Below are 15,847 nucleotides of genomic sequence, written 5' to 3'. Positions count from 1 at the left end.
CTCAGAAGTTCTGGTAGGAAAATTTTTAACCTCGACAAAACAGTACTCCTTTTTCTCTTAAGGAAAAATTCATATAGTATAAAATCAACCATTGACCATCTTAAAGTATACAGTTCACTCGCATTGAGTACATTCACGGTGTTGTGCAACCAACCATCACCAGGATCTAGTTCTAGCATATTTTCATCACCCCAAAAGGAAACCTCATACCTATTAATTAGGTTGTCACTCCCTGTTCTTCCTCTCTCCAGCTCTTGGTAGCCACTAGTCTGTTCTGTTTCTATGGATTTACCTATTCTGTTTCATATAAATGGAATCATACAATATGTGGCCTTTTGTATCTGGTTTCTTTCATTTAGCATAATATTTTGGAGGTTCATCCAAGTTGTAGCATGCATCAGTGCTTCATTCCCTTTTATGGCTGCACCGTATTCTGTTGTGTGGATATACTACATTTTGTTCATTCTTTCTTTAGTGGTCATTTGAGTTGTTTCCACTTAATAGTATTGCTATGAATATTTGTTTGGTACAAGTATTTGTTTGAATACCTGTTTTTGATTCTTTTGGGTATGTAATGAGGATGGAATGGGTGGGTCAAATGGTAATTTCATGTTTAGCTTTTTGAGGAATAATCATACTTTTCCCCAGCAGCTGTACCATTTTACATCCCCTCAGTAGTGTACTAAATTCTCTTCATCTTCAACAAAACTAGTTGTTTTCTGTTTGTTAAAGTATTCCTTTCTCCTCTCTTGCTTTTATAAATGTATCTCTTAAATCTAAAGATAAATAGTCTTGTGTTATATTATTTCAAATACTGGTTTCTAAATGTTGATTTTTTTTTTTTGTTGTTATTTTTCAAGTATAGGATCAATTCCTTAATGAATGAAATTTCTACTGGAAATTTTGACTTTTCCATAACAATGATAGGATAAAAATGATAACCTGGAGAACCTCATTTGAAAAGAGCTTGAGTGGCTTCTAATTTGCATAGATTGTAGTAGATTTGTTATGTGTGTATTTAAAAAACAAAACATTTGAGTATGGGTGTATGTTGACATATTTACCACTTGGATTTTTTTTCCCAAATAAAAATAGAGTCTCACCAAGATCTTGGACACCTATTGATGATTTTCTCAACTATTTCTTTCTTTTTTTTTTTTAAGATTTTATTTACTTGTCAGAGAGAGAGAAAGAGAGTGAGCCAGTGCAGGAGCAGGGAGGAGGGGCAGAGGGAGAGGGAGAAGCAGACTCTCTGCCTAGCAGGGAGCCCAACACAGGGCTTGATCTCGGGACCCTGAGATCATGACCTGAGCTGAAGGCAGACATTTAACCCACTGAGCCACCCAGGCACCCTTATTTTCTCAACTATTTCTTAAAATACTAGGTTTGCTGTAATTTGCATTTCATGATAAAAGAATTTTTACAGCGAGAAAGCATTCCATTAATTTTTCTTTGTATGATGTGCATTTATTTTGTAGGTACCAAAGACATTGGGATTATTAAGGATGTTAAGTGTCAAGTTTTATAGTCGCCCGGGACAACAACAGGTAACTCACAAGCTTAACCTTGTGCTTCTCAGATATTTTCACCCTGAGTACCTTTAAAGGACAATTGAATGAACCTTGAATGTTATAGATCTTCATCTGGATGTGCTCTTAATTGCACACTATGTGGGCGTATACATAAGTAAAAATTCATAGAACTATTCACTGAAATTTGTTTTACTATATATCATTATCTCAATAAAGAAACTTAAAAAAGTAAAGAATGAACCTAGTTCTCTTGAGTCTGGGAATGTAAGCCAAAGAAATCTCCTGGAATAATTATATGATCTGAAGTTTTTTGTTTTATCTTGTGAATTTTGTATGCTTGTCTACAATATATCCTTTTCAGTTTGTTTTAATTAAAAAAAAAAACAACCTGAGATTATTGAAGCTCCCAGAAGAAACAAGCCACGTTGATTCTGAGCTTCAAGTACCATTGTTATACTGCTTTCCTCAGTAAGAGATGCGTGGATTCATGGCAAGGATGTTTGTCAGCTTCATCCTGATGTGAGTGAGACGCTCAGGAGCTGCCTCTGGGGGAGGTGGTTCTATTCACTCTCTCTCTGTCTTACTCTCACAAGTGTCTGGGCCCACATGGAGGCCTCGGATCATACCCTTCCTGTTTTGGGGAGAACCGAACAAGCTCATTTTTCTGTTTCTCTAATTTCTTTACTAACCCAAAGGAAATTATAAGAAAATACAGAAATCGTAAGAAATAAGATGAGCATTCTGTTGCATTTGTATTTAATATATTTAAAATTTTGAGTTCTAGTTCTTTCTATGCCATTGACTTCAGCTAAATCATGTATTCTGGATTGGTTTGGCATTTTGTCTGTAGAAGCAAGCAGTACCACTACTGTTTATGTCTGCAAAGTCACTTTCATGTTGAATCCCCATATGTTTGTGCTGTTTTCCAGTTAGCATTCTCTTCAGTCAATTCATGGAGTTTGTTTTCATTTTGCAGATGAAGAAATGTATGGAAGATCAAGTGACTTGGCCTCTGCCTTGCACTTGGTTCTTTCTAATTTACTATGTTGTCTCTGTTGGTCTGTTACCATTTTAGTGCATGAGAGCCAGAGCGTTACTTTGCTTTTTCTCCCTGTGTCCTTTCCCCATTCTCCTTAATACTGTTTAAATTACTGTCTTTTTTTTTCATATTTTTAATTTAACTTCTAGTTAGTTAATATACACTGCAATGTTGGTTTCAGGAGTAGAATCTACTCCTAAGTTACTATCTTTAACAAATTTTAAAGGGCTCACTTTTTAAAAAAAAATTTGTTGACTGTAATAAAACAAAAATATGTCATTTCAGTGTTTATTCATTTTTTTTTTTTTTCTGTCAGTGAGCAAACACTCCATTTGAGCCCAGGCGTAATGTTAGAGCTGAGAATAAATAGGTGAATAAAATGCATTGTATTTCCTCAAGGAGCCCTCTGTGTAGTGGGGGAGGCGGTTGTAGAAGTGATTGTGAAACAACACAATATTACACATTTTATAACCCCTTCTGTAACATCATATGAAGTACCATTGAGGTGCAGAAGAGGGAGCCTTTCATTCTGGAGGGGGTACTTGATTTGGAAGTAAGAGTTCCTCATGCAAAAAGAGGAACACCGGACATTTCCAGGCTGGCAGCAGCATGTGCAAAGTTCTGGAAGTGTCCGCAGTGCTGGGATTCTCCGGTTTGCTGGGCTGCAGGATCCATAGACGCTTGTGGTTTGTATTCAGTGTTTATTTCACTTGGACTAGTGTAGTTGTAGTATCTTTAGAACAAGAATTATTCGGGGATTGCTATTCATGCTTCTCCTTTGTATTATATCCTGTGTAATTATTAGATAATGTGTTTATTAGTTGATTTGGGATATTAATAGGCAAAATGACTCTGTTCAACCAGTATAGAAAGACCTGTTTTTAAAAAAACCTTCTTACCACCTGGGAACTCCAGTTGTGTGTTGCCTTGACCCTGCTATTGGCAGTTCTCTTGTGTGGAACGCGGCTCTTTCTCCTTAATCAGAGTATCCTCTGGGATTGAGCACAAGGGAGAAGCAAACAACTCATTTCCTTATGTTTTGATCTATCCTAATGGCACATTGTACCAGAATCCTTAAAAAGATGTTACGAAATTAGTATTCTAAAATCAGTGCCTTCAGTAAATATCTGAATGTTATGTGTTACCTTATTTGTACGTGATGGTTCCTAGCCCAGAAATAATTATGGGGCATAGATTTTTTTGTACTGTAACTGTAGAGCTGAAAGGCCTCATATGGGTTATCTAATAATTCCCTATTATTGTGAATGCTTTCTAGCTTACATGTACTTTCACATGATCTCACAGGAAGCTTGTGTTATTGGCATTATGATGCCTATTTTATTTTAATTCAAATATAGTTAACACACGGTGTTGTATTATTTCAGGTGTACAATATAATGATACAGCACTGTTATCCGTTACTCCATGCTCATCATCAGTGGACTCTTTAATCCCCTTCACCTATTTCACCCATTTCCTGCCTCCCCACCTCCCCTCTGGCAACCACCAGTTTGCTCTCTGTATTAAAGAGTCTGTTTTTTAATCTCTTTTTTTCTTTGTTTTATTTTTTAATTCCACATATGAGTGAAATCATACAGTATTTTGCCTTTCTCTGACTGACTTATTTCGCTTAGCCTTATATCCTCTAGATTCATCCATGTTGTTGCAAACGGCAAGATTTCATTCTTTTTAGGGCTGAGTAATATTCCATCGTTTATAATATACCACATCTTCTTTATCCATTCATGTATGGATGGACACTTGGGTTGGGTCCATAGTTTGGCTACTATAAATAATGCTGCAATAAACATAGGGGTGCACATATCTCTTTGAAATAGTGTTTTCATTTTCTTTGGGTAAATACCCAATAGTGGAATTTACTGGATCACATGGTAATTCTATTTTTAATTTTTTGAGGAACTTCCATACTGTTTTCCATAGTGGCCGCACCAGCTTGCATTCCCACCAACAGTGCATGAGGGTTCCTTTTTTCTCTACATCCTAGCCAACACTTGGTATTTCTTGTTTTTGATTTTAGCCATTCTGACAGGTGTGAGGTGACATAGTGGTTTTGATGTGCATTTCTCTGATGATTAGTGATGTTGAGCACCTTTTCTATATATAGATGTCTGTTGGCCATCTGTATATATTTTTTGGAAAAATGTCTTTTCTTGTCCTTTGTTCTTTTTTTTTTTTTTTTTTTTTAGAGTAGGCTCCATGCCTAGCATGGAGCCCAGTGCAGAGCCTGAACTCATGACCCTGAGATCAAGATCTGAGCTGAGATCAAGAGTTGGATGCTTAACCAGCTGAGCCACCCAGGCACCCCGATCTGTTCATTTCTAATTGTTTTTTGTTTTTTTTTTAGGTGTCGAATTGTGTAAGTTCTTTATTTTTTTTATTTTTAAAGATTTTATTTATTTTTAGAGAGTGAGAGTGCACACATGTGAGCAGGGAGAGGGGGAGGGAGAGAGAATCTGAAGAAGACTCTGTGCTAAGTGTGCAGCCTGAGGCAGGGCTCCATCTCATGGCCCTGTGATCATGACCTGAGCCGAAATCAAGAGTTGGACACTTGACCAACTGAGCCACCCAGGCGCCTTTTTAAGTTCTTTATTTTTTATATTAGTCTCCTATTGGATATAAAATATGCCAATATCTTCTTCCATTCAGTAGGTTGTTTTTTGTTTTGTTGATGGTTTCCTTTGCTGTGCAAAACTTTTTATTTTTGTGTGGTCCCAATAGTTTAATTTTCTTTTTGTTTCCCTTGCCAAAGTATATCTAGAGAAATGTTTCTATGGCTGATGTCAAAGAGATTACTGCCTATTTTCTTCAGGAAATTTTATGGTTTCAGGTCTCATATTTAAGTCCTTAATCCATTTTCAGTTTATTTTTGTGTATGGTGTAAGAAAGGTGTCCAGTTTCATTCTTTTGCATATAGCTGTCTTGTTTTCCCAGCACCATTTGTTGAAGAGACCATTTTTCCCCCATTGTATATTGTTGCCTCCTTTGTTGTAGGTTAATTGACCATAAAAGCATGGGTTTATTTCTGGGCTCTCTATTCTCCTCCATTGATCTATGTGTTTTTTTGTTTTGTTTTTGTGCCAGTACCATACTGTTTAGATTACTATAGCTTTGTGTTATATCTTGAAATCTGGGATTGTGATACTTCCAGTTTTTTTCTTTTTCAGGTTGCTTTGGTTATTTGGGGTCTTTTGTGGTTCCATACAAATTTTAGGATTATTTGTTCTAGTTCTGTGAAAAATGCTGTTGGTATTTTGATAGGGATTACACTAAATCTGTAGATTGCTTTGGGTTCAGTAGTGTGGACATTTTAATAATATTGGTTCTCCCAACCCATGAGCATGGGATATCTTTCCATCTGTTTGTGTCATCTTCTGTTTTTTTCACTGGTGTTTTATAGTTTTCAGGGTACAGGTCTTTTACCTCCTTGGTTAAGTTTATTCCTAGATTTTTTGTTTTTGTTTTTTTGGTGCAGTTGTAAATGGGATTGTTTCCTTCCTTCCTTCCCTCCTTCCTTCCTTCCTTCCTTCCTTCCGTCCTCCCTTCCTTCCTTCCTAAGGATTTTATTTATTCATTTGAGAGAGAGAGCACAAGCTGGGGGAGAAGCAGAGGCAGAGGGAGAAGCAGACTCCCCTCTGAGCTGGGAGCCCAACATGGGATGTGATCCCAGGACCTGGAGATCATGACCTGAGCTGAAGGCAGACCCTTAACCATCTGAGCCACCGAGACGCCCCAGGATTGTTTCCTTAATGAAGTAGCAGAAAGAGAAATTATTAGTGTATAGAAATGCAACAGATTTCTGTATATTTTGTATCCTGTGACTTTACTGAATTCATTTATTAGTTCTAGTAGTATTTTTGTGGAGCCTTTAGGGTTTTCTATATGTAATATCATGTCATCTGCAAATAGTAAAAATTTTTACTTCTTTCTTACCAATTTGGATGCCTTTTATTTCTTGTCTGGATTGCTGTGGCTAGGACTTCCAGTAGTATGTTGAATAAAAGTGGTGAGAGTGGACATCCTTATCTTGTTCCTGATCTTAGAGGAAAAGCTCTCTTAGAGGAAAAGTTTTTCATTACTGACTACAATGTTAGTTGTAGGCTTTTCATATATGGCCTTTATATGATTCCAAATAACCAACTGCTGATTGTCTGGCATATAATATTATCTTTCAAAGAGTATATTAATAATAAAAACTATGTATGTTCTTTTATAAAGAATATTGGTTTGGAAAATTTTTTTCCCAAGGGTTTTCTCTTTCCTACATACTTTTGCACCAGTGTTGCTTCCCACCTGCTGCCCCCAGGTTTGTTAACCATGCTTTTGAGGATGATTGATTGATTGATTGATTGATTGATTTGGGGGGGTCAGACTTATAAAACCACAGTGGGCAGGAATATCTACTGAACTTCTTGAGGGCAGAGATTTATGTTTTGCTGGCTGCTGGCTCCCCGGAGTGTAAAATGGTGCCTGACATGTAATACTGTATTATTGAGTATATTTATTCAATAAATAATTGTTGAATGTTGGAAGAGCAGGGCTTATGAATTTACCTTTAAGGCTACGTAGTAATTTGGAACATTTTGAATGTATGCACTACAGTTCAGTACTTTAATTTTAATATAGCTTGTACATTTGAAAGGTGTAATGAAATAGGAAATCACTCATTTTTAATTGTTCTATGTAGATGATACGCAGTAGAAGAAAGGCAATTTAAACTAATCTCAGTATAAAGATCTGATATTTAACATTTAAAAGAATTACTCTCTTAGAAAGGACAGTTAAAAGTTTTATTGCAGTGTTTGAGAGCAGGCACAATTCCATTCTAAATATTGCTGCCAGTAGTAGAAGGCTTTAATTAACGTTTTTAATTAACAAAAGATCAAATGGATGTTTGAACTAGTGGTTTAATAAATGAGAAATAGAGGTGGAAGTTAAAATCCTGTTCATATTATTAATTTCAGTAGTATTAGTATCGCATTGCTACACAAGAGATTCAATGAGGTAAGAGGAAAGTACCTTTTGAAAAGTTTTGAGAAGAGATTTGAGACAGGGAGGTAAATAGAATTGATAATACAGTCAATTAAAAGGGCTATAGATTAATTTCTGGTGGAAGAAGACCATCCACTATGTAAATGGGCTTTGCCAACCAACTTACTTTGTCCTATGTTGCCTACCCAGTGATAACAACTTACCAAGTAATTACTTAGGGAGTCTGCCTTTCAGCGGCTACTCATGGAATAGAGTAGACTGAAGCAGGTAGTAATGATATTTATCATTTTCTTTCTTGTTTTGTTTGCCTCACCTTTATTAAGGTATAATTGTAAGATATTTAAAGGGAACCGCGTGATGATTTGCTGTATGTATACAATGTGAATGGATTTTCCCCCATCGAATTTACACATCCACTACCTCACATATTTACCTTTTTCTTCTGTGTGTAAGAATGTTTAAGTCCTACTCTCTTAGCAAGTTTCAGTTATATAATGCAGTGTTATCAAGTGTAGTCATCATCTTATACATTAGATCTTCAGAACTTCATCTTATAACTGAAAGTTTCTACCCCTTTACCAACCTCTCCATACTTCTTTCACTCCCCCAGTCTTTGGTAGGCAACTAGTTTCCTACTATTTGTTTCTAGGAGTTTGATTTTTTGTTTTAAGATTACATATAATATATATAAGTGATATCATGCAGTATTTGTCTGTGTTTGGCATATTTCACTGAGCATAATGCCCCCCAGGTTCATCCATGTTGTCACAAATGACAGGATTTCCTTCTTTTTTTAAGGCCAAATGATACTCGTGTGTGTGTGTGTGTGTGTGTGTGTGTGTGTGTGTGTGGGTCTGTCTGTCTGCCTCCACATTCTCACCAGCATTTGTACTCTTCTTTTTGATGATAGCCATCCTAACATGTGTGAGGTGATACCTCATTGTAGTTTTGATTTGCCTTTCCCTGGTGATTAGTTGTACACCTTTTCATGTACCTGTTGGCCATTTGTATGTCTTTTTTGGAAAAAATGTCTATTCAGATGTTTTTTCCAGTTTTAAGTTGGGTTATTTGGAGTTTTTTGCTATTGAGTTGTTGGAGTCCCTTGTGTATTTTGGATATTAACTTTTTATCAGATATGTGGTTTGTAAATATTTTCTCCTATTTCATAGGTTGTCTTTGCTGTGCAGATGTTTTTAATTTGATGTAGACCTGTTTGTTTATTTTTGCTCTTTTTGACTTTGCTCTTGGTGTCAAATCCAAACAAAATCATTGCCAAGACCAGTCATGGAGCTTATCCCCTGTTTTCTTATAAGAGTTTTAGGGTTTCAGGTCTTAAGCTCAAGACTTTCATCCAGTTAGAGTAGATTTTAGTATATGGTGTACATTAGGGGTCCAGTTGTTATCTGGTTTTTCCAATACCGTTTATTGAAAGAGTATCCTTTCCCCCGTGTGTGTTATTGGCTCCTTTGTTGTAAATTAGTTGACTGTCTATGCATGGGTTTATTTCTGGGCTCTCTGTTCTGTTCCATTGATCTTTGTGCCTGTTTTTATGCCAATGCAGTAGTATTTTGATTACTATAGCTTTGTAACAGTAGTTTGAAATCAGAAAGTGTGATACCTACAGCTTTGTTCTTTCTCAAGATTGCTTTGGCTGCTTGGGGACTTAGGGTCTTTTATGGTACCATACAAATTTTAGGATTATTTTTTCTAATTCTGTGGAAAATGCCATTTGAATTTTGGTAAGAATTGCATTGAACCTATAGATCACTTTGGACACTATGGACATTTTAACAGTATTCTTTCAATCCAAAACATGGACTGTCTTTCCATTTATTTGTGTTCAATTTCTTTGATCAGTGTTTTATAGCTTTTCTTGTACAGAGCTCTCCCCTCCTTGGTTACATTTATTCCTAAGTATTTTATTCTTTTTGTTGCTAGTATAACTGGGATTGTTTTCTTAATTTCTCTTTCTGATAGTTCACTGTTAGTGTATAGGAATGCAAGTGGTTTTTGTATGTTGATTCTTTTATCCTACAGCTTTATTGAATTTGTTTATTCTGACAGCTCTCTGGTGGAGTCTTTAAGGTTTTCTGTATATAATACTATGTCATCTGTAAAGAGACTGTTTTACTTCTTCCTTTCCAGTTTGTGTGCTTTTTATTTATTTTCTTGCCTAATTGCTCTGGCTAGAATTTCCAGTACTATGTTGAATAAAACTGGCAAGATTGGGCTTTCTTGTCTTGTTCCTGCTCTCAGAGAAAAAGCTTTCCACTTCTCACTGCCAAGATACATATTCTTGACCAACATTCCAGCTGTTGTAATGATTAAAATAAACATGACATTCATATTTGAGGAATATAAAAAATTCAGACACATTTTAAGTGAAGTGAAAATTACGGCTAAATTTTATTGCTTTTGGAGCTACTTAATTCAGATAGAGAAGATGAGACAAAGATTATTATTCACTTATGCTGAGAAATCTTAATACAGTATAAGGAATTACGGTTTAAAGGTTTGAGGTTTACTTTTATTGTGATGTGCAGTTGATTGAAAAGCCATTTCCTCTTATTTCCAGAGCACACATGCTGAAATTCTCTCTCTGGCCGACCAAGAAGCACTCAGACTTCTAAATATGGCAGACTCTGTTCACAGAATTTAGCCTGGATTTTCTAACTGTGGCTTTAGATCTTGTGTAACAGTTACTGTCAGGATAATAAATTATTCCCCGAGCCAGAAATGCTCTGTGTGCTATAGACACTCAGAAATGTTTCTACAAATAAAAGAGGAGTTTTTATTTCACAAGGAGAACACCTTGTTTCTAAAGTAACATAGGTGACTTGTCTATTGTTGACTCGCTGTAATTCAATTGCTACTGGTAACCGTATCTTCTCACTGCGGGTATATATGAAACTTAAACAGATAACTTGGGACTTTAAAGAAATGTATACTTAATGTATATACAGCTCATGTCTGGGATCTGCTTTTTTTTTTTTTATGTTATGTTAATCACCATACATTACATCATTAGTTTTTTGATGTAGTGTTCCATGATTCATTGTTTGCATATAACACCCAATGCTCCATTCAGTACGTGGATCTGCTTTAAAACACTTTGGGGAAAAAAAAAATTCCCGAGGATATTGTAGTGACTTGGGAAGGAATCATGAAACGAATGTAGAATGTTGATACTTGTTTATAAGCTGGTTGTTGGGTCTGTGGGTATTCATTGTACTATAATTTCTACTTTTGTGTCTGTGTAAGTGCAGATTTCTACAACAAAATGCTTAGAAAAAGGAATGGTAAGTTTGCAGTGTGGATATCATAGTATCAAATAAAACTAAGGGGATTTAAGAACCCACCATGTTAAAAAGCAAGTGGTAATATTTTAGTTATTTACTGCTTAATGTCTAGAAAGAAAAGGAAGAAAGTGGGGGCGGGGAGAAGGATTAAAACAAAGGATAATTTAGCATATTCATTCAGTGTTTTCTAGGTCACAGTGCTATCGTTGAATTCTTCACATTATTCAATATACTTTTTGTTTGTTAAAGACATTCATAAACTTCCTATTTGCTTTCAGAGCACTTTTAGGGTAGTTGGTTAATGAAGCATTTGTAATACTTGGGAGTGCTCATCCAGATCACTAGTGACTAATTATGTAGGTGAGGAAAACAGTTAAGTGTACTTGACCATTACTTCTCCTGAGGAGCATACCTGTGGCTCCTGGAAAGGCTACGGCCCAGGGGAGGGCAGTGATCATGGTGTGGTGGAAGTGACCTGGGTCGGGATTGAAGATGCATCTAGCTCAGGTTCTGTGGTCTATACTTGAATGATCTTCAGCAAGTGTCTTAACCCTTGCGGTCTTCAGTTTCTTTCTCTATAAACTCTTAGTGATGGGGGAGAGTTCTTCTAGCTAATGAGAATCTATGCTTGTAAGGCATACCTTATACCAAACCATGGAGCTTATTGACCAGAGTTGTGAATGGAAGATGCCAGGCTCTTCATCTTCTGCTCCTGACCTCCTTTCCATCACAGAGGAGGGGATGGGGTGTATTTAACATCTTGCTGTAAGTGCTTTTGCTTTTATTGCTTCTCTTTCTCGGGCTTCTGTATTTTATTCTTTCTTACATTTAATTCTGGCATTCTGGGCTAGATGTGTTATATCCAGCTAAAGTGATTTTACTCCTTAGTGAGGAGATTAGAGTATGCTAATCTTTTCATCTGTCTACTCATCCAGCAGTGTTTCTCACTTTCTGAAATAGTTCTATTTGTTTTTGATGGCTAATATATCTTAGTCATTGTAGACGTGAGGACTTAAACTCTTGTGTCTGTAGAGACCAGATGGTAGATAATGTGGTGAATTGAGCCAGGCATACTTTCTTTTTTTTAGTATAGTCGTGTTTAATTTTTACTTCTGTAGCTGATACTTGGCCTTAATCTTCGGGCCATAACCAAGAATGGTGGGGGATTTGGCTAACTGGAAAGCTTATGACCCTTTGAAGGGTGCATATGCTACCCAATCCCACCTGATTATTGCCATTTGGTGGTGGTGGGCCCTGTGTTGCCAGTTTTCTAAATGTTAAGGACAAATACGGTTGTAGGCCCTCATTTTGGGTCTGTTTTATTATTTGTGGGTAAACTACCTTAAACCCTGGTTTTAATAAATGCTTGATGGGCACTAGATGTCAGTTAGTGTTTGTTTGATTCTTCTGATTCTTCTTAGGCAATAGGCAGGAGACCTTTCTGCTTGTGTGGTTTCTCTTGTGGTAACTGAGCAACCTGGTATTCTCACTGGGAAAGGTCTGAGCGATTGTTTGGACAAGTAGGACTCTGTGCACACTAAGGTTGGCCATATGAAATCCGTGCACTACAAAGTTTCTCTTTTCTGTAGCAACAGTTAGATGCCTCAGATTTACCAGGAATCTGGACAATAAACACTCCTAGTGCTCCTCAAATGCAGGAGTGCATGTCCCCCCTTGCCTTCTTCTGTTCTTCTCATCATTGGACCCTCTTTTCTGCCAACTCTCTCTTCCTCCTGTCCCTTTCCTTTTGTCCACACAGCATGAATTTGTGGCCTGTTTTTGATAGAATATTCCAGATGTTGTGTACATACAGAATCTTGTGAAAATGTGGAGCCCAAATTCAGGAAACTCACAGTCTGGTCAATATCAACCCATAAAAGTTAATAAGAACTCATGGTAATTGATGTGTGATATAAGAGTATTTTTATAATGCTCACATATTTGGGTTTTCAGTTATATGTAAATTATAACACTGTAAAAGGGATTAAAAAAATAAAAAAACAACACAACTCCTGAAGGGTAAGAGCCCTGTTTCTTTATGCTGGAGCACATTATAGTGTTACAAAGTTGTTGGAACCCTTAATTGTGAGAGATAATTTATGACATCGCACCCCCTGAAGAGTGTTATTAAATTCTGGAGGTTACTTCAGCTACAAGTTCCTTGATCTGACATTAATGTAATATAATTACTGTATAGGATGGCATCTTTAAGATGAGCCTTTCTCCAGATGGGACCCTCCTTGCTGCCATTCACTTCTCAGGGAAACTAAGCATCTGGGCCATTCCATCTCTGAAGCAGCAAGGGGAATGGAATCAAAACGAGCAGGTATGTCTCTTGATTATTATTATTCTAAGAATGAGTCTCGCTTAAGGGTGAGTACTGACAATACTAATTTCATTTGTTTGATATTTTACTGTAGCACACAGCTATTATTTATTCACATCATGTGAAAGCTTTAGTTATATTAGAATATTATCAATATAGTAGGATAAATTTAGAGTAGAGTAGCACTGTGTACTGACTTTAATTGGTAGTGCAGTACACTCTGTATACGGAGTGTACTCTGTCCACCAACCTCTCCTCTTTTCTCTTTTTCTCATTATAAAAATACAGAATGGAGATACTAATTTTGTAACAACAGTCAACTAATATGATGGCTTCCAAGGGTCAGTATTCTAAAAGGGTTACAATTCTTCCCACATCTTGCAACACTCATATAATATTGGGTTTATTTCAGGCTTAAGACTTGAAGGGAGTTATCTTCTCTTCACTCAAAAGGTAGATAGTGAAGATACAGTCTGTTAATTTTTTAGTGTCTTGAAATGACAGGTTGTAAGAATGAACAGTTTCAGTTGTTGAGCAACAGATTCAATATCTGTTATAATCTAAAATCATGATAGGCTGTGTATTGTGATAGAGTGAAGATTTAAAGAAAAATCTTCCCAGTTAGATACAACTTATGTTCTAGATCTTTTACTCCTCTGATGACTATTTAGCATTTCAGCACTTAAGGTTTATACTTCCCCATACCCCTTTTCCATAAGAATATCTCGTCACCAGCTTTGGTGGATGGTTTTGTGATTCCAGGATTGGAGCCTATGCCCTGAATGGTCTGAATGGGTTGATGTCTTTTTTCAGAATTCTTTTTAATGTCATTTCATCAGTTAAACTGAGCTATTAAAAGAATTTTGAAAATCAAAGGGTGTTTGGTTATTCCCAGAATAGCAGAGGGAAAGAGAAACTGGCTCTGCATTTTCTTACACTTTTCACAGACTTAAATTTGTTTTCACTATTCTTCAATTTTTTGTTTTTATACACAAGTTTGGGAAGATTGTTTTCCCTCTAGTTCCTACTCACCTTGAATGTAATTTGGTTTCCACATGTCTACTGCACTCTATCTCACTGGATCTAGATTTGTTCTAAATAGAAGAGGCGCTCCTCAGTCTTCAACTCAGTAGCTCAATACAAGGAACATTCTCTCTCTCTCTCCTTGGAATTTATAGCAAGCTTGATTTATATCTTCCTTCTGGAAGTGGAGTGGATCAACTCTAAAACCATTTGTGCAACAAATATAGCTATGCGTACTGGATTATTGATCCAAAAGGTACCATGTATTTGTCATGGTTATTGATGTATAGTGATAAATTTGTCATTTGGGAATACCCTGTTCTATTATATGTGTGAAATTTTACATTTGGGCAAATTTTTTTTGAATTTACTAATTTTCTTGAATTATTTCATTCACCTAATAGAAATACTGATGAAGTTCAAGGCACACTTAGTATTTCATTTTGTTAGTATTCCAGAATGGCATATGTGTGTAGTGCAAAGCCTGTTTAGGCAAAAATCATTAGTATGCTCTTACGTTTACTGAAATGCTGGATATCCTTCTTTACCTGCAAGGATAAATTGAATTTATTGTAGTCCTTATTGGCATATATTCAACTTTTTAACTGGTTAGACATTATTTTGTCATTAGTTGCCAATCAATATCATTTTAATTAACTACTCTTTAGCTCATTAATGTTATTCATTAGATTTTTATAACGATTCTATTAAAAGAGTTAAAAATTGTTTAAAAATCTTGAATAACTAACTCTAAATATCTCAGTAATTTGGAAAATGCCATCAGAAAAGTAATGGGGTAGGAAGGGAGGAAGAGGTTTATGGTGTAAAGAGATGAGTTTGTGCCAGAAGTTGGTCTCCAGTATTGTCCCAGGGAGACTCTTTTGAACTCTACCTTGAGAGTTTGTTTTATTTTTATTTTTTATTTTTTATTTTTTTAAAGATTTTATTTATTTATTTGACAGAGAGAGACACAGCGAGAGCAGGAACACAAGCAGGGGGAGTGGGAGAGGGAGAAGCAGGCTTCCCACCGAGCAGGGAGCCCGATGCGGGGCTCGATCCCAGGACCCTGGGATCATGACCTGAGCCGAAGGCAGACGCTTAACGACTGAGCCACTCAGGCGCCCCTATTTTTATTTTTTTAAAGATTTTATTTATTTATTTAACAGAGAGAGACAGCAAGAGAGGGAATACAAGCAGGGGGAGTGAGAGAGGGAGGAGCAGGCTTCCTGCTGAGCAGGGAGCCGGATGTGGGGCTTGATTCGAGGACCCTGGGATCATGACCGGAGCCAAAGGCAGATGCTTAATGACTGAGCCGCTCAGGCGCTCCTCTACATTGAGAGTTTAGAAGGGTAGTTTGTCAGGGATTGCTATAGAGGGATCTTTCTGTTGTACTACAGTGAGCTTCCATCTTACCTCTTCTAGCTCTGTTTTAGCAACTCCCAGTCTATAGAGACCATCTATTGATGTAACTTGTTATATCTTTTATTACAAACTGACCAATTTTTAGGATAATATATCTGTCTTTTCAGATTGGGTTGCTGTAAATTCCCTTGAATGCCTGAGCAAACTAGAGAAAAAAACAGGTTTGAGGGCTCACAAAACAAAACCAGGGACCCGG

The 15,847-nt window shown here is 36.6% G+C and overlaps 1 protein-coding gene across 4 annotated transcripts in view; it reads left to right on the top strand.

The window, feature by feature from the left end:
• The window catches only part of NBAS (NBAS subunit of NRZ tethering complex), a 313,374-nt gene that overhangs the window by 54,499 nt on the left and 243,028 nt on the right, over nucleotides 1-15,847 (top strand). For all 4 annotated transcript variants that reach the window (XM_032430100.1, XM_032430102.1, XM_032430101.1 and 1 more), the window contains 2 exons: nucleotides 1,479-1,547; nucleotides 13,078-13,206. In XM_032430100.1, the coding sequence (XP_032285991.1) occupies nucleotides 1,479-1,547; nucleotides 13,078-13,206 (198 nt within the window). The remainder of the gene's footprint in view (nucleotides 1-1,478; nucleotides 1,548-13,077; nucleotides 13,207-15,847) is intronic.

Source organism: Phoca vitulina, unplaced genomic scaffold (assembly GCF_004348235.1).
Source record: "Phoca vitulina isolate PV1807 unplaced genomic scaffold, GSC_HSeal_1.0 scaffold42, whole genome shotgun sequence".
NCBI lineage: Eukaryota > Metazoa > Chordata > Mammalia > Carnivora > Phocidae > Phoca > Phoca vitulina.
This window is presented reverse-complemented; position numbering and strand designations above follow the sequence as displayed.